Consider the following 18442-nt stretch of genomic DNA (forward strand, 5'->3'; position numbering starts at 1 on the left):
CCTGGAGAAGGAAATGGCACCCCACTCCAGTATTCTTGCCTGTCCACGGGGTCGCAGAGTCGGACATGACTGAGTGACTTTCCTTTACTTTCTTTTCTTTTCATAGAGAAACAATCATAAGGGGAAAACACACGAAATAGATTTAATTCAACATCTGTTTATCAATACAGAGTTCTCCTGTCCACTGAACTTCCTATCACATGATGTCCACTCCAAAGAGTTACCTGTACATCCCTTTTTTCTCTCCAGGACTTTTTGATGACTTTGCAAACCAGTCAACAATTCAGCACAAAGGCATGAGGAGTCACGCTGGCATGTTGTGACTGAATCACACAATTACATAGGATGCGTCCCATTCTGAAAATGCCCAGACAGCAAATGGCAGAGGTAAATGGAATCAAACGTCAGAGCCAGCACAGTTTGAGGGAAACTTGAAACTCATACTCCACCATCTAGGGGAAAGTTTCCTCCTGTACCATGGACTAAAGGTGACAGAAAATGACAGCAAGACTTCTAGGAACACCACTGACTGTGCTCTTCCTTGGTCTCTTTGGAATCCTGGAGGCAACAAAAATATCATGCAGAAATGAAGAAGGAGAAGCTGTGGATTGGTAAGTAAATGAAATGTAAGGCTTCATGCCTGCCAGTGGAAAGCCAAACTACTGGTGGTTACCTGGTTCACTGTGTGTTCTGAAGGAGACCTCTGCACCACCTCTCCCCATAAAAGGAAAGGAAGTGAAAGCGTGTAAATGGGCCAAGTATCCAGGTAGGGATAGGCTCTGAATGAGGGAGTTTTCTCTTGAGAAGGAGCTGAGCAGTGCCTTGTGGGCCTGATTCATGCTTTCAGCAGGGCAAAGCTGGTGGCCACAGAGGTGTGGGAGACCTGACAGCTTCTCTCATTTGGCAAGTTCTTTCAATTGCTTTGTGATTTTCCTAACAGAACCAGCATCCTTTTAAGTTGACTTTTTCCTGATAGTGGAGCGTATACTTATGTGAAGGAGAAAGAGGGCTTGATGGTACACAGCACTGTTTGGTTAAGAGTGGGTGGGAGGCCACTGATCTCCTGAAGTGTCAAAGTGGTGAAACACAGCTTTGCATTACAGTCATGGATTCTCCAAAAGCTCTGATCACTTCTTCACTCTTTAATTAGGGTATTTTGCCTTTATGGTTGGCATCAAGCTTTGTGTAAAGTTGAGGCTAGAGGACACAGATACACTCATTCACCCTCTCACCAGACAGTTACTGAGCACACACCAGTCCTGTGCTAAGTTTTGAAAATATAAATATGAATAAGGCATAGTTCTTACCCTTGAGGAGCTCATAGTTGTATGGTAAGGGCATAGATGGGGCATTAGAGAGGATGGAGCCCAAAAGACTTCTCTGGGAGACATTTGGAGAATAATTTTGAGTTGGTTAGAAAGACAAAGGAGATGTCAGGGCATCTCAGGCCAGTGGAGAAGCACTGAGGAGGTCCGGAGGCAATAAACAAGGGGGAGAGTCTGGAAGCAGTTGAGTAACGTTTGTGCTTCAGGAGAACATGGGGAAACGGCAAGAGGGGAACTTAGAGAGAGAAGTGAGGGCAAGGTCATGAAGGGCTTTATGGGTTAAACTGCCGAGTCTGAACTTGACCTTGAAAGGGAACTACTGAGGGACGTCAAGTAGGGACTTGAAAAAGTCAGATTTGCATTTTAGAAAGCCCACTGGCAGTACTGTGAAGGCCTGTTAGCCAGGAACCAGTGCAGAGTCATAGAGACCAGCGAGACTTCTGTAGCATAATTGGTGAGAAAAGTATCCAGACAATGTCTGGATACTCAAGTTAAAGAAGTAGAAGTAAAGCAGAAGAGCATCTGAGAAAACTTAGTAATGGATGGGCAGAGAGTAGTAGGAGAGAGGAAGATGTTAAGAAAGACTTACAGGTTGCTAGCTTCTGTGACTGTGTGAATGTGTCCCCTAAGAGTAGGGAATGAATAGATTCATTGCACAATATCATGAACTTGGTTTCAAAAACATGGAGTTGGTCTCTGAACCATCTTTGCATTTGGGTTTATCTAGACCTCAGCAAGGCTATGGTTTTTCCACTTGTCATGTATGGATGTGAGAGTTGGACTGTGAAGAAAGCTGAGCACTGAAGAATTGATGCTTTTGAAATGTGGTGTTGGAGAAGACTCTTGAGAGTCCCTTGGTCTGCAAGGAGATCCAACCAGTCCATTCTGAAGGAGATCAGCCCTGGGATTTCTTTGGAAGGATGGATGCTAAAGCTGAAACTCCAGTACTTTGGCCACCTCATGCGAAAAATTGACTCATTGGAAAAGACTCTGATGCTGGGAGGGATTGGGGGCAGGAGGAAAAGGGGATGACAGAGGATGAGTTGGCTGGATGGCATCACCGACTCGATGGATGTGAGTTTGAGTGAACTCCAGGAGTTGGTGATGGACAAGGAGGCCTGGCGTGCTGCAATTCATGGGGTCGCAAAGAGTCGGACACAACTGAGTGACTGAACTGAACTGAACTGAACTGAGACCTCAGCACAGAGATCTGGGCTAGAAATAGATTTAAGAATCTTCAGATTATACCTGGAGATGGTCACCCAGGAATATTGTTTATAAAAGCACTAGTCCTTAACTGGTGTGCCATGATAATTCACAAACCTTTCATGGGTGGGCCATCAAATTGTGATCAACACAAAAAATTTATTTTTGCCACAACTGAATGGAGATATCATTTAGCAGTATCTGTCAGAGAGAATGCTGAACGGAGCACACAGGGAGGCACAGTCTTGAGTCTACAACTTGCTGTGAAAGTTAAAGGCCAGAGGAACATAAGGTCAGCACCAAAGAATAATTTCATGTTTCCTGCCACATGTGAGGACCTGGCCCTGAGAGGCAGAAAGCCTGGATAGGGCAGGAAAGAGCATAAATTGAAGCATAAGACTGATGAGAACCCAATGAAAAGTGAAGATTTTCTGGGTAAAGTGAGATGCTGTTACTGGTAATAGTGAATGCATTACAATGTTTGGTTCAGTGTGAGTATTTGAGGGTTAAATGTGTGTTCATGCTATTAAAAGGTATTTGGCTAGATAAAGTCAATTTCACCTTTCAGGTTCTTTCGACAATGTCTGTAGACATTTTTGATTGGCACGACCAGGGGAATATGTACTACTTACAGGTAGAAGCCAGGGATACTACAATTCATAGGACAGCCCCCCAGAACAAAGAACAATGAGCCCCAAAATATGAATAGAGCACACTGAGAAACCCTGGGCCAGATGATTCAAGAATGTCTGAATACCATGCAGGTCCAACCACCTCTCCATCCTGTGAGACAACCAAAGGAAACATACAAACAGGAGAGGATAGTAAAGAAAGCAAGGTACTTACTTAATTGCTTGGTCTTGGCCCTGAATCCTCAATGCAGAGTATGCCGATACACTGAGCTGAAGAACGTGGCTCAGGCCAGAGGCTCAAAACAGCCTGCACTGACTCTGATGCCCAAACCCAAATCTCAGATTCAGCCAGCCAGCTGCAAAGAGATGTGCGTGCCAAGCCCTTCAGGCAGCAGGGACACATCTAAGACTTCTCTAGTCCAGGCCCGGGCCTTGGCATTCTTACCAATTGTGGAAAGAATAGGAGAGCCATTCTCAATGTATGTGGGCTTTCACCACAGGGATCTCACACACCAGGCCAGTAAATGTTTTCAGAACACGCACAGTCAGATTTGTATTTCCTTCTCTGGGAAGGAGCAACAGTAAGGGTGGAATATAAGAGGTAGAAAGCTTGAGCAAATCCCTCTCCTCAAACTTCAAGACCTTCTGTGAAATATAGGTGAAATGATAAGTGCTTGACAGTGGCTACCATCAAGAAAATAGTCAGTCCAGCCCTCAGAATGGGAGAAAAGAACTGCAAACAAAGCAACTGACAAAGAAATTAATCTCCAAAATATATAAGCAGCTCATACAGCTCAATATCAGAAAAACAAATAACCCAATCAAAAGATAGGCAAAATACTTAGACACTTCTCCAAATAAGACATAAACATATGAAAAAGATGCTCAACATCACTCATTATTAGAGAAGTGAAAATCAAAACTGCTATGAGATATCACCTTACACTAATCAGAATGGCCATCATCAAAAAATCTACAAACAATAAATGCTGAAGAAGCTATGGAAAAAAGGGAACCCTCCTGCACTATTGGTGGGAAAGTAAACTGAGACAGCCATTATGGAGAACATTATGGAGAGTCCTTAAAAAGCTAGGAATAAATTCACCATATGATCCCACAATCCCACTATTGGGCATATACCCTGAGAAAACCACAATTCAAAAAGACACATTTACCCCAGTGTTCATTGCAGCACTATTTACAACAGCCAGGACATGGAAGCAATAGATGCCCATTGACAGATGAATGGATAAAGAAGATGTGGTATGTATATGCAATGGAATATTTCTCAATCACAAAAAGGAACAAACTGGAGTTATTTGTAGTGAGGTGGATGAACCTACAGCCTATTATACGGAGTGAAGTAAGTCAGAAAAAGAAAAATATATCAAGGCACATATGTGGAATCTAGGAAAATGGTACTGATGAACCTATTTGCAGGGAAGGAATGGAGACATAGACATAGAGAACAGACTTGTGAACACAGCAGGGGAAGGAGAGGGTGTGATGAATTGAGAAAGGAGCATTGACATATATACACTACCATGTGTAAGACAGAGAGCTACTGGGAAACAGCTGTATAACACAGGGAGCCCAGCCTGGCGCTCTGTGATGACCTAGAGGGATGGGGTAGCAGAAGGGGAGGGGAGCTCAAGAGGAAGGCGTGATGAATGTGTGTGTGTGTACACACACACTCATGCCTGATTCACATTGTTGTATGGCAGAAATCAATACAACGTTGTAAAGCAATTTTCCTCCAAATAAATAAATTATTTTTTTAATGTAACAGTAAATGTTAGTAATTCATAATTATTTCCTTTGTTAGGTTTACCTTTTATAAGTTGCCCAAAAAGCAAAACCAGGAAAGCAGAGAGACTGGGTTAGAGTACCTATACCTAGACTCTACAACCAGAAGCTGGAGTAGGAGTAAGCAACTAATGAATGCCTCCAGGAGTGTTTTGGGAAGGACATTACAACAACTGTATGAAGCATCTGCCTCTGAGGTATGTTATAGTTGATCATTCATTTGAATCACATTAAATGCATTATACAGACTCCAAAGCTTCCAAAAAGTTATAATTGCTCACATACCCAACCCCCAATCCTAGCAACTGGAAGTAAATTAACTCAGAATCTCAATCAACCTAACCAAGACCTTAGGGGATATGTCAACAGATTCTACAGCAATGCCAAATTGTTGATACATTTAGCATTATGTCCAATGGCATCACTGAACTAATTACATATTGAAATCTTTTGGCTGCCAAACTCTGCCAATTTTCTCAGTACTGGCTATCTTAGCCTTTTAAAGGGAACTAGAGAGAAAAGCGCTTTCCTATTACAATGCAATATAGATCTATTGTCAATATGCCATGAGTTACGGGTTGTTCATGCCATAGTGTGATGAGTTTGATGGGAAAAGTAAAGCGTTCCACTTGGTCTTCCTTTTAATTAATCATTTTCAAAATAGTAGGTTAAGAGCTAGGACTGGGTTCGATCTGTACCTAAGTTACTAGGTTAAGAACTAGTTCAAGGCCCTGGAACTAACTTGCCTGTATGGAGATTAAATCTGCTATCTGGACTTCATCAGGCTTTCCCGATGGCTCAGCGGTAAAGAATCAGCCTGCAAATGCAGGAGATGCAGGAGTCGTGGGTTTGAACCCTGGATTGGGAAGATCCCCTGGAGGAGGAAATGGCAACCCACTCCAGCATGCTTGCCTGAAAAATTCCATGGACAGAGGAGTCTGGCAGGCTACAGTCCAAAGTGTCACAAAGAGTAAGACATGACTGAGTGACTGAGCACACACACTGGACTTCATCAGGCAATGAACAAACCAGCCAAAGGGACACGGGTAAATAGGCTTAGTGCCTCTGTGCAGTCTCCCAACATCCAGGCAACATCTGCTATTCAGTGACAAGATACTGTTTTTCAACCAGAGATGACAAGTAAATCAAACAATAATTAATATCCAGTTACAGTCATCTACGGGCTTTTCTTGTGGCTCAGCTGGTTAAGAATCCACCTGCAATGTGGGAGACCTGGGTTCGATCCCTGGTTTGGGAAGATCCCCTGGAAAAGGGAAAGGCTACCCACTCCAGTATTCTGGCCTAGAGAATTTCATGGACTGTATAGTTCATGGGGTCAAAAAGAGTCAGACATGGCTGAGTGACTTTCACTTCACTTCACTTCATATTCATCTATGCATTTCCTAACAATTTGTTGAGAAGTAAAAATGTGAAATAACTCAACACTTAACAATGTGCTGGGCCTTTACATATGTCAACTAATTTAATTCCCACAACAGCTGAGTTAGACTGTAGCACTACTGAAAGTGTTAGTCGCATAGTCATGTCCAACTCCATGCGGACCCATGGACTGTAGCCCACCAGGCTCTTCTGTCCATGGGATTATCCAGGCAAGCGTACAACAGTGGGTTGCCATTCCCTTCACAAGGGGATCTTCCCGGCCCAGGGATTGAACCTGTCTCCTGCACTGGAGGCAGATTCTTTACCATCTGAGATGCCGTAGTGCACAGGGCTATTTGAACATTTACTTGAAATGTGTGGAGAGCTGTCTCTGTGTGTGCAAATATTTCACTGTATTCACCTGTCATTAACACCAGCCTTCAGAGTCAAGTTACCAAGTCAAAACTTACTTGTAAGCTATTTGAATACATGTGATGTTCCAAACACTGTCCTAGAGACTTGAAGAAATTCTTCAGTCTCAGCAACAAGCCTGTTTTGAATTAATAAATTATTATGTAAAATCAAAACTACCTGCAGCTGCTTCTGCTTTCCAAGGTTGGCAGTGGGAAAACCTAGAGTATAACCCATCAATGAAAAAATAACCATATTCTTCCCCTCCCCACTTCACAGTGCCCAAGAAGAGGAAGGAAAGAGTAACACTGCAAAGCCTCTGTCATTTATCTTGGTTGGGGAGGATGGCTCTTAGTTTGACAAACTATAATAATGATCTTTGGAAGTGCAAAGGTAGTCCCAGAGCCTAGGAGGGCAGGAGAGCTAAACTGCTCTGCCAAAAAAAAAAAAAAAAGTAGATGGAAGCTAGGAATTCAAAAGTAGAGAAAACATGGAGGGAGACTGAGGCAGGTCAGCTTGGTAATGTAAAACCATTCAATGTTTCATAGCTTCAGTAAACCCTGCTCACACACAATGCCATGCGTGGTGGATTCTGGAAGAAAATGACAGTAGAGGGGCTGATTGCCATGTTTGATTAGCATAGAGCCAAAAAAAGAATAACAATAATAGGGGGTGATATTCAGATAAGACTGAACGCTCTTTGGAAGTTGAACATACGTGCCAGAAGTGACCATGAAAATATAACTTTCCCGTCTTCTGACCCAGAACTGAACTTCTAACAGAAAGCAGAAAGCAAGATCAGACTAACTGGTTTTAAATCTCAGATGTCAAGTTAAGATAATATCTGGGGTTATGTTGGGAAATACTTTCCTTCTTCTACTTTTGTGTCAGTAAATGAGAACCTTCCATATACCTTGACAATAACACTTAGACCATATCACAGTTGCCTATATTTGCCTGACTATATTCCCAGCTAGACTGGGGACCGTAACCTTCTTGCTCAACATCCAGTAGTCAAATAAGTCAAATCCAGCTAAGAGTTAAAGAAATGGAGATGTCCAAAGGTACAGGACTAGGTCTGCCTATTCTTTCATTGTTTTGATTTTATATTGGAGCACAGTTGATTAGCAATGTTGTGTTAGTTTCAGGTGCACAGTAAAGTGACTCAGTTACATACACACACGTGTCTATTCTTCTTCAAATTATTTTCCCATTTAGTTCATTACAGAATACTGAGCAGAATTCCCCGTGCTATACAGCAGGTCTTTGTTGGTTATCTATTTTAAATATGGCAGTGTGTACATGTCAGTCCCAAACTCCTAATCTATCCCTCCTCCCCATCTTTCCCCCCTACCCCGGTACCATAAATTTATTCTCTTAGTCTGTGAGTCTGTTTTGTAAAAAAGCTCCTTTGCATCATTTTTTAAGATGCTGCATATAAATGATATCATATGATATTTGTCTTTCTGTCTGACTTACTTCACTTAGTATGATAATCTCTGGGCCCTATTGTTAGTTCATGATTTTTCCTCTTTGTAAGAGGGCCTCTCTTCACTAGAGTTACATCCCATTTAATCTTAGCTGATTGTCCTAGTTAGAATGATAAACTTCATCTATTGGAGAATTATGTTCCTCATCAAATCTTCCCAGAGGCCCTCCACATTGTACCCTAAAGGCACACAATGGCCTTGTTACCGCATTCAACACAGGCTCATAGAATAACTGTCAGAGTTCTCCAGTGGAGAATATGAATGCCAACTGTAGCTATGGTCAATTATGGAAAATGCAGGTAAGAAAACAACTTATTTCCCCAAATATCCCTAAACATAGTAGCCAAAAATGCTATACAGACTACCTTATGCCTTTTAAAAAACATGGTTTTAAATGAAATCAAATAATGAAGCAACTGTAAGAGACTCTTATTTTTTTCCCAGAAGAAAACAAAAACCTTTTTTACAGAGATGGGTTGTCCTTTCCTGCTTTTAATTATTAATATATTGCTGAGACTTTGTACTATTGACATTACTGGCTTCATTTAAAGTCACTGCTTCTGTATACTATCATGTAAGAAACGAATCGCCAGTCTATGTCCGATGCAGGATACAGCATGCTTGGGGCTGGTGCACGGGGATGACCCAGAGAGATGTTATGGGGAGGGAGGTGGGAAGGGGGTTCATGTTTGGAAACGCATGTACACCTATGGTGGATTCATGTCAATGTATGGCAAAACCAATACAGTATTGTAAAAGTAAAATAAAGTAAAAATAAAAATTAAAAAAAAAGTCACTGCTTCATGATACAACTGAAATGGAGTGACACTGAACAAATAGAAGCAAGTTTCCAAAACATGACAAAAAGACACTATCAAAGTAATAGCTTCATTTTGACTCAGATTTGGCAAACTGGAGAATTTACTAGCATTTTGCCTTACCAGAGGAAATCCAATATCACACATTCAATTACACCACATTTTTTAAGCAGGGAAATGTCTAGTTGGAAAGGTGAAGTGACACAGAGAAATAGATTGCAGGAAAATCCTCCACTAACAAAGAGGTAGTAGAAGCAGAGAATGAGGAGTTCTGATTAAACAGGAAGCTATGACCAAGTGGTAAACACAAAGTAGGCAGAGGAAATCAAACCCTGACAGCCATTTCTGCGCTGTGTCTATAATATCAATGGAAAAAGCCCAGACGTAATCCTTGGCTGGTTGTTCCTGCTTCATTTCCTGAACAAATATTTAAGGACTCCTTTATCATACACTGGTTGCTTCGTCAGAAACATGAGTCCAAAACGACTGGGAGAAATAAGAATATTGCCCTCACACACACATCACAGAGCACAGGGCTCCTGTCACACAAGTTCAAAGTTGAGGATGGACTACTTGTCTCCTGCCTTGCATGTCACAGAATTCAGATTGATGGAAAATCTGCCTATTAGGGGAATGGATGATTTCTCATGTGTATTAATGAAAGTTCTATATTGTAGGCTGGGTAGCTGGTAGAAATGTTGTCAGCGAAAAATGTTTATGAGTGAAAGACTTATGCCATTATAACCTTAAAATATTCCTGCAGAATAACAGCACAGCCTATCTAATATACAATGATGGAGTCCCTAAATCCGTGAATTACAGCAGAAAGTATGGACACACCAAAGGTATGACAAAGGCTCTTATTTCTCTTTCCTACTGGAAGTCAGCATTTTCTTAAAACATCCTATCTTTGGTAGGTTTATATTCCACACTAAAAAGATAGCTTTTCTTTTTAATTGTCTGAGTTATCAAGATGAGTGATTCCTGTATCACAGTTTATAATGATATAATTTGACTTTGAAATATCCTTCACACGAATACCATTTTATTTCTCAACAGTTTAAAAATATACTTTAAAGCAGATATACAAGCATTTGACTACTGAAAATACTAGCCAGACCCTGTGTGTGTGTGTGTACACACATTTTAGTCAAACTTATAGAAGTATAATTTACATAGAATAAAATTCACTCTTCTTAGTCCCATTTAAAATACAGTAAACATTTTTGAAAAAGTATTTTAAAATAATTTTCATATTATAGTAAATTTGTTAATAATTATATATTATAATGATTTTATTATAGGGATTTTTATATTTTTCTATTTGTAAACTATGTATATAAGTATGTATGTTGTTGAAGAAGTCAAAATGATAGTAAACAAAAAATTTGTAATGCTAATATTCATTAGCTAATTACTCTTAATCTTGTTGTTTAGTCACTAAGTCATGTTTAAGTCTTTTGTGACTCCATGGACTGTATCCTACCAGGCTCCTGAAAAATGGGATTTTCCAGGCAAGAATACTGGAGTGGGTTGCCGTTTTCTCCTCCAGGTGATTTTCCTGACCCAAGGATCAAACATGCTTCTCCTGCACTGCAGGCAGATTCTTTACCACTGAGTCACCTGGGAAGCCCCAGTTGAGTCTAATATTTTTTACTTTTTCTATAATATATATTTTGAAACATTTTTTATAAAACTTTTTTAGTGACTACTTCAAACTTTTTTCAACTTAATATACCATGAATAACTTCCCATGGCAATAAGTACTTTTCAGAAGGTTCCCAAATCAAATGCCTTCAGGGTCAGGAAAATGATGTCAGCAAGCCAAGGGGGCTGAATTGGCAGGTCACTAGAGAACTGGAGAGTATACACATGGTCTAAAGAAGCAGTTACCACTCAGCTTGCCTTATGGCAATGTGATTTTTTCCAGAGAAAATGAGGAGTTTGTGGAAAATCCGTTTTTAATTGTTGGCAATGAATTTGAAGTTTTAAAAATAATCTGCAAGCATCATAACATGTATCTGCAGGTTAGACTTGGCCTGTGGGCTGCCCGTTTGCAACCTCTGATTAAGAATTTAATTTGTAATGGCTATCAAATGCCATGAGCAACTTAGCTTTTGACTTAGCTAAGTTGCCCTCCTGATGGTCTTATTTGCACATCCTGCCACGTTCTGCAAACTCTTCTTTACCAACCTCTCACCACCATTGTCACTCCACTCTGTTAGTTGATACAAGGGCTCAGAAAGAAGATTGGAAATGGAGTGAAACCTGATGTCATATGGCAGAGTTCTCTGCCAACAGGTGCTCCAACATCCTGTGGCACTTGTACCAGAAAGTTAGGATTTCAGACAAACAGCATACTCATCTGGGCAGAAGAGAGACCCTGAGGTCATCCAGCTCTGTGAGGCAACTGAACTTTGAACATTTTCCATCTCGACACAGGCATTGATTCCACAGTCACCGAGACAGCAACAATGTGCTCCCTTAAAGTATGTTCTTTGAAAAAGAAATAACTGGCAGGCATTTGGTTTCCACTCTAACACTAAGGCAAGCATGACTTTTATGTCTGCGTGGTCATGTGCAAACCAGAAAGCCAAGTTAGCATACCCAAATTATCCTAATATATTTACAAACACAGAAATAGTCATAGGTGCTTGTTGGACAGAGTTCTTTGTGCCATGTCACAAGATGTTGAAAATCTTTCCGTTTTCTTCCTTTCTGGCTTTCATAGTGTCTGCTCCAGAGATTTTTACAAAATACAAGTAACTAGGATGCTTTAGAATACGGCTTCCTTCATCCCCACCCCCACCCCTTTTCTGCTTCCTTTTTTTCAAACTTGTGAAATTGGGTGACTTCTGCACATAAATGAGCATCAGTTTCTCACAACAAATTACTGCAAATACATTTTTTCATTTGATATTTTCTCTTTCAACTATGTTTTTCAGCTGAGTTTTGAAAATGGCCTAGCTGCTTAGCAGTAAAAACATTATCTGAAGCTTGCCAGGTGACTATATAGTCTATCGAGGTCAAACTCCAATTTAGCAAATTTGCATTCTGCCAAAACAAATTTTCCTTGTAGTTTCAACATGAAATGCCTCTTAACTCTTCACAGGGTGTCTGCGCTAGCTCCCTTTTGTGTCGGGTTACCATCAGTAATGGGGCAATGTGTACCTGAAATTGTTTTGAAATCTTTGAAAAAGAACATTATCCTTGTCATTATTAGCCTAAGGAAACATTAGCCTGAAGTTTAAAGGGCTTAAACGTTGTAGCTTTGAACTCTGGTTTTAAAGAAGTCTTGTTTTTCTAATTTATCTGTATTAACTGTATCTTTGGTAGGTGTACTTCTGTGGAACAGAGTCCAGGGGTTCTGGTTGATTCATTCCATTCCCCATTTTCCTCCAGTTCCTGAAGAAGGCTATGATTATCCACCCACAGGGAGACGAAATGGACAAGCTGGCATCTGTATAACTTTCAAGTACAACCAGTATGAAGCAATAGGTAACATTAGAGTGTTTTAAAAAAGACATAATATTTAAGAAGGGATTTGGAAATTATGAATAAATGTATTACTTCATTTGCTTCTCTATTCATAAACCCTGATACCTAGATTCCAATATTGGTTTTGCCATGATGAGATCTTGGGCAGGCTCACTTACTGAACCTTGGTTTCCTGGTCCAAGGAAGTCTTTGAACTTAATCAGAAGTGGTAGTTTCAAATGTCTAAAGGGGCCAGGCAGGTGACAAAACTGGGTGGCACCGGTGGACATCGCATGGGCAGTGGGGAATTTGACAAAATGGGGTGTAACTCTCCACTAGCTTTCCTCGAAAGCTGCAACTCCATTATGTTGTGGCTCCATGAGAATGAAGACCTACATCTCCATATTTTTCAGAGGAAGCAGAAATCTAGGGGAAGAGTAAAGTAGAAAAGAGAGAGAGAAAGAGAAATTGAGAGAGAAAGAGATCTTATGAGTTTCTAATATGGTCTCCACCTTATTTTTTAAATAGTGCCGACCACATGTTGCTTACAGGCCACCAACGTGACACTTCTGAGCCTCAACCAGATGATTTTCCCTTAAGATCTCAAGCTCAAGTGGCCAAAAATACTTGGACTTTAAAAATCCAAAGTGCAAATGAGGAGGAGAAGTAGTAATGGTATTTTACCAATCATTTTTTACTGAGGGAGCTGCTAAATAGTAAAGAGTGATTTGTTCTAATATAGGAGGTTTCAAATATGATTTTTTTAAATCAAATTTCCATCTGATGGAAAGGATCACTGAGCCTCTTACCCAAATTAAGCCCTGGTCTAGCTAGCTGAGCTCCTGCAAAGATTAGAGAGCTTAATAGCATAGAGACTGGGTGTTCACGGTGATAAACTGGTCATTCTTGGAGCTGGATGGTTAGTATATGGGTGTTTTCTACTTTTGCACGTTTACACATAGGATAAAAAACACATGGTCTCCAAGGCCAGCCTGCCTGGGCTTGAATATCAACTCCTTCAGTTACAAGTTTTATAGCTTTGGGCATAAATTCACCATTAATTTATCTATAAAATGAGGACTGTGATAAAATAATTTACCCAATAATAAGGTAATATTCTTATGATTAAATTAGTAAACCCATGTAATAAAAAGTAGGGAGTGCTCAATAGGTGTCAACTATTTTAATCAAAAGTTTGAAGGCTATTGGCTTAAAGAAGGAAATACTTTCATTTTTGTTTTTTGTTCTGTTCAGTTTTTTAATTCACAACAAGATCTAAAATGCCAACAAGATCTAAAATGCCAACAAGCTTTTCCATTTGTATCTTAATTCTCAACTTTTCTTTATTGTTTGCGGTTCAGACTCTCAGCTCTTGGTCTACAACCCAAACATTTACAGCTGCTCCATCCCTGTAACCTTTCACATGGAGCTCATCCACATGCCCCAGCTGTGTGCTGGATCCAGCTCCTCAGAGATCCCAGGCCGGCACCTGGCCACACTTCAGTCAGCCCAGGGACAAAAATTCCTCCATTTTGCCAAGTCTGATTCTTTTCTTGACGGTAAGAAAGACCATCATCAAAATGATATGTTGTAACAGTGCTGTTGGACTCACTTTGGATTGCAAAGAGCAAATATACTGATTATTTAAGGGTGTAGAAATAGAAAAGGAGGAAAGACAAAAAAAGGAAAGGGAAAAGGGACATCAACGATCAATTCAAACAATAGCCATTTGAATAGAAGGATTGCTGATCCATCCAAAAAAAGTATATCACAACCATCTAGCCGCTGCCGCTGCTGCTGCTAAGTCACTTCAGTCGTGTCTGACTCTGTGTGACCTCATAGATGGCAGCCCACCAGGCTCCCCTATCCCTGGGATTCTCCAGGCCAGAACACTAGCTAGAGGCCAGTAAAAACTCAGTCTCCAGCCTCAGTTGGGCACAGAATCAAGCTTTCTTCCTTTTCTTTCACTCCCTAGGCAATTATTTTAAGCCTTCCTTACCCTCAAGTCTTTTACCTTTCCCGGTCTCTTCACTCATCTTCACTTTTTCCTTCACAGAGCGAATAGAGGGAGAAACCACTCCAAGTGCACTCTCCACCCTCAACAATCATGTCTACTTTCATTCCTTTTTACCAAGTTCCTCCCTTCCCAACAGAAGCCGTGCCCCCCTGTGCCCTAGAAATTATCCCGGCTCAGAATACATGGATTCTTACAGTCAATCTGTTTTCCCTCTTGTATTTTAGCCTACCTATTCTACGAGCCCCAAACATTCCTAAAAAAATCCTCCCTCAATTCTAGATTCCCTATATCTCTGGTTTTTTTTTTTTTCTTTTCTTCTAAATTTATTTTGAGAAAACTCTTCAGGGTCTTTACTTGCTCACTGCTCCCTGACTACAGTCTTGTTTCTCTGTATCTATCCCCAGTCACCCATGACAGCATTAATTGACCTCAGTCTTCCTTCCTTGCTTCCTTCCTTTAATAGTGAATAAATTTATTGAATACCTACTACTTGTCAAGCCCTGAGGTAGGCATGAGAGATCCCCAAATTAACAGGACAGAAGTAGCTTCTGCAGGATTTGGCACAGTTGGAACAGTTTCCTTTCTGAAACTTTCCCCTCCCTGAGTCCTGGCAGTATACAGTCTTCTGGTCTTCCTCCTGCTTTTAAGTCTCTTCTGCCATGTCCTCTTCCTCTGCATACTCCTTCTGTGACTAGGCTGCCCTGTGGTCCTCTACTCATCCTTATCTCATCTACAATGCACTTGAGGCAATTCCAGCTAGCCCTTGAGAGATTCCCAAATCTAGATCTTCATCCAAGGCCTGTGTTCTAAACAGATGTATCCAACAGTGAGTGGCAGAGCCACATAAAATTCAACATGTCAAACTCATCATTATCCCTCACATGTTACCCCTTTTCTCATATTTTGCATAGTCACCTGGAAACTCTCAATTCCTCTTTTTTCTCACTGCCCCCCCATATCAAATCATCAAATACAATCAGTTCCAGGTCCTTAATAACTCTCACTTTTCCTCTTTGTCATGGCCATAGTCTACACTTGTGCTTGGTATCACAGTTATTATGACAACCTCGTGTTTTTCCTCTCTCCAGTCCAATGCAGTCTTCTCAATTCATCCTGCACATTGTTTCTCAGTTGATATTTATGATCATAAATCAGTTTCTATTAATTCCCCCACTCAGTTCAGTTCAATTCAGTTGTTCAGTAGTGTCCAACTCTTTGCAACTCCATGAACTGCAGCACGCCAGGCCTCCCTGTCCATCACCAACTCCCAGAGTTCACCTAAACCCATGTCCATTGTGTCGGTGATGCCATCCAGCCATCTCATCCTCTGTCGTCCCCTACTTCTCCTGCCCTCAATTTTTCCCAGCATCAGGGTCTTTTCAAATGAGTCACCTCTTCACATCAGGTGGCCAAAGTATTGGAGCTTCAGCTTCAACATCAGTCCCTCCAATGAACACGCAGGACTGATCTCCTTTAGGATGGACTGGTTGGATCTCCTTGCAGTCCAAGGGACTCTCAAAAGTCTTCTCCAGCACCACAGTTCAAAAGCATCCATTCTTTGGTGCTCAGCTTTCTTCACAGTCCAACTCTCACATCCATACATGACCACTGGAAAAACCATAGCCTTGACTAGATGGACCTTTGTTGGCAAAGTAATGTCTCTGCTTTTTAATATGCTGTCTAGGTCGGTCATAACTTTCCTTCCAAGGAGTAAGCGTCTTTTAATTTCATGGCTGCAGTCACCATCTGCAGTGATTTTGGAGCCCATAAAAATAAAGTCAGCCACTGTTTCCACTGTTTCCCCACCTGTTTGCCATGAAGTGATGGGATCGGATGCCATGATCTTAGTTTTCTGAATGTTGAGCTTTAAGCCAACTTTTTCACTCTCCTCTTTCACTTTCATCAAGAGGCTCTTTAGTTCTTCTTCATTTGCGGCCATAAAGGTGGTGTCATCTGCATATCTGAGGTTATTGATATTTCTCCCAGCAATCTTGATTCCAGATTGTGCTTCTTCCAGCCCAGCATTTCTCATGATGTACTCTGCATAGAAGTTATATAAGCAGGGTGACAATATACAGCCTTGACGAACTCCTTTTCCTATTTGGAACCAGACTGTTGTTCCATGTCCAGTTCTAACTGTTGCTTCCTGACCTGCATACAGGTTTCTCAAGAGGCAGGTCAGGTGGTCTGGTAGTCCCATCTCTTTCAGAATTTTCCACAGTTTATTGTGATCCCCCACTAACACTCCTTAAAAAATTCTCTGTTGAGGACTTCCCTGGTGGTACAGTGGATAAGAATCTGCCTGCCAATGCAAGGGACAGGGGTTCAGTCCCTGGCCTAGGAAGATTCTACCTGCCTCAGAGCAACTAAGCCCCTGCACCACAACTGCTGAGCCCTCACTCTAGAGCCCATGAGCCACAACTACTGAAGCCTGCATGCCCAGGAGCCAGCAAGCTGCAACTACTGAGCCATGTGCTCCAACTACTGAAGCCCATGAGCCTAGAGCCTGGGCTCCACAACAAAAGCCACTGAATGAGAAGCCCCGTGCACTGCAAGTAGAGAGTAACCCCTGTTCTCCACAGTTAGAGAAAGCCCGCATGCAGCAATGAAGATCCAGAGCAAAGGAAATAAAACTAACTAATTTAGAATAAATAAATAAAATACAGTATTAAAAAATTTCACATTGATTTCAGGAAAATTCATATACTCTGGCCTGGTTTATAAAGATTTCTAGATGCTGGCCTCTGATTACTTCTCTAGCCTTAGTCTTTCCAAAGGTCTTTTCAGGACAAAAACATATATTGCTCCCTTGTTTGTGCAGAACAGAAGACATTTTCAGCACCAATATCATCTTAGTAATAATGATAATAACTTGTTTTCATATCATTTTAGCATTTACAAAATGTTCTCCCATCCACTCTTTCAGTCATGTTGTTTTTATTATGCTTGTGACATCCACATATCAGGCATGAGTGATGATTCTCTTCCTGAGGATATTTTTAGGATTTATCTAAGAATAAATATTAACCTCGCTATTTTTCCCTTTATAAACTCTAGACATCTTTGCAGCCTGGATGGCTCAACAGTTGAAGACACACTTGCTAACAGAAACCTGGCAGCGAAAGAGACAAGAGCTTCCTTCAAACTGCTCCCTTCCCCACCATGTCTACAATATCAAAGCAATTAAGATATCTAGACACTCTTATTTCAGCTCTTATCAGGATCATGCCAAATGGTGTATTTCCCGCAAGGGCACCAAAAATCGCTGGACATGTATTGGAGACCTAAATCGGAGTCCATACCAAGCTTTCAGAAGTGGTGGATTCATCTGTACCCAGAATCAGCACATTTACCGAGCATTTCAAGGATTAGTTTTATATTATGAGAACTGTAACTAAACTTGGTGAAAGGACATATGTGCTATCATTTTCAACACTGATAAGGGGTCTTCTACTGGGTTCATTCTTTATATATTAAAAGCCTGTGAATTTACTTATTGTCCATCATCATCTTAGTCATTCAGTCATGTCCAGCTCTTTGAGACGTCATGGACTGTAGCCCACCAGGCTCATCTGTCCATTGGATTTTTTCAGGCAAGAATACTGGAATGGGTTGCCATTTCCTTCTCCAGTACTTATGATCCACATATCATCAAATAAAATGCTTTTCTCCCATGGCTACTGTGTTTCTTCCAAATAGTGGCAATTTATCTACTTTCATTTATATGCCATAAACATGCATATATATATACACATATATATAATTAATAAAATATGTATTTATTATATATATATATATATTTAAATATATATATATATATAATGAAAGGAGTGTAAGGAAAAAGTTTTGTTCCAGATTAGTCAGCTCTCAATTGTCCATG

At 40.7% G+C, this 18442-nt stretch overlaps 1 protein-coding gene across 1 annotated transcript; it reads left to right on the top strand.

Annotated features, from left to right (window-relative positions):
- The first annotated feature begins 288 nt into the window (after positions 1-288).
- DNASE2B (deoxyribonuclease 2 beta) lies at positions 289-18236 on the top strand. Its single transcript, XM_012174785.5, has 6 exons — positions 289-611; positions 4989-5166; positions 9832-9913; positions 12405-12566; positions 13907-14104; positions 17620-18236. The coding sequence occupies exons 1-6, from the start codon at positions 499-501 to the stop codon at positions 17958-17960; spliced, it is 1074 nt and encodes a 357-aa protein (XP_012030175.2). The 5' UTR covers positions 289-498; the 3' UTR covers positions 17961-18236.
- The last annotated feature ends 206 nt before the right edge of the window (positions 18237-18442 follow it).

The sequence above is a fragment of the Ovis aries genome, chromosome 1 (assembly GCF_016772045.2).
Source record: "Ovis aries strain OAR_USU_Benz2616 breed Rambouillet chromosome 1, ARS-UI_Ramb_v3.0, whole genome shotgun sequence".
NCBI lineage: Eukaryota > Metazoa > Chordata > Mammalia > Artiodactyla > Bovidae > Ovis > Ovis aries.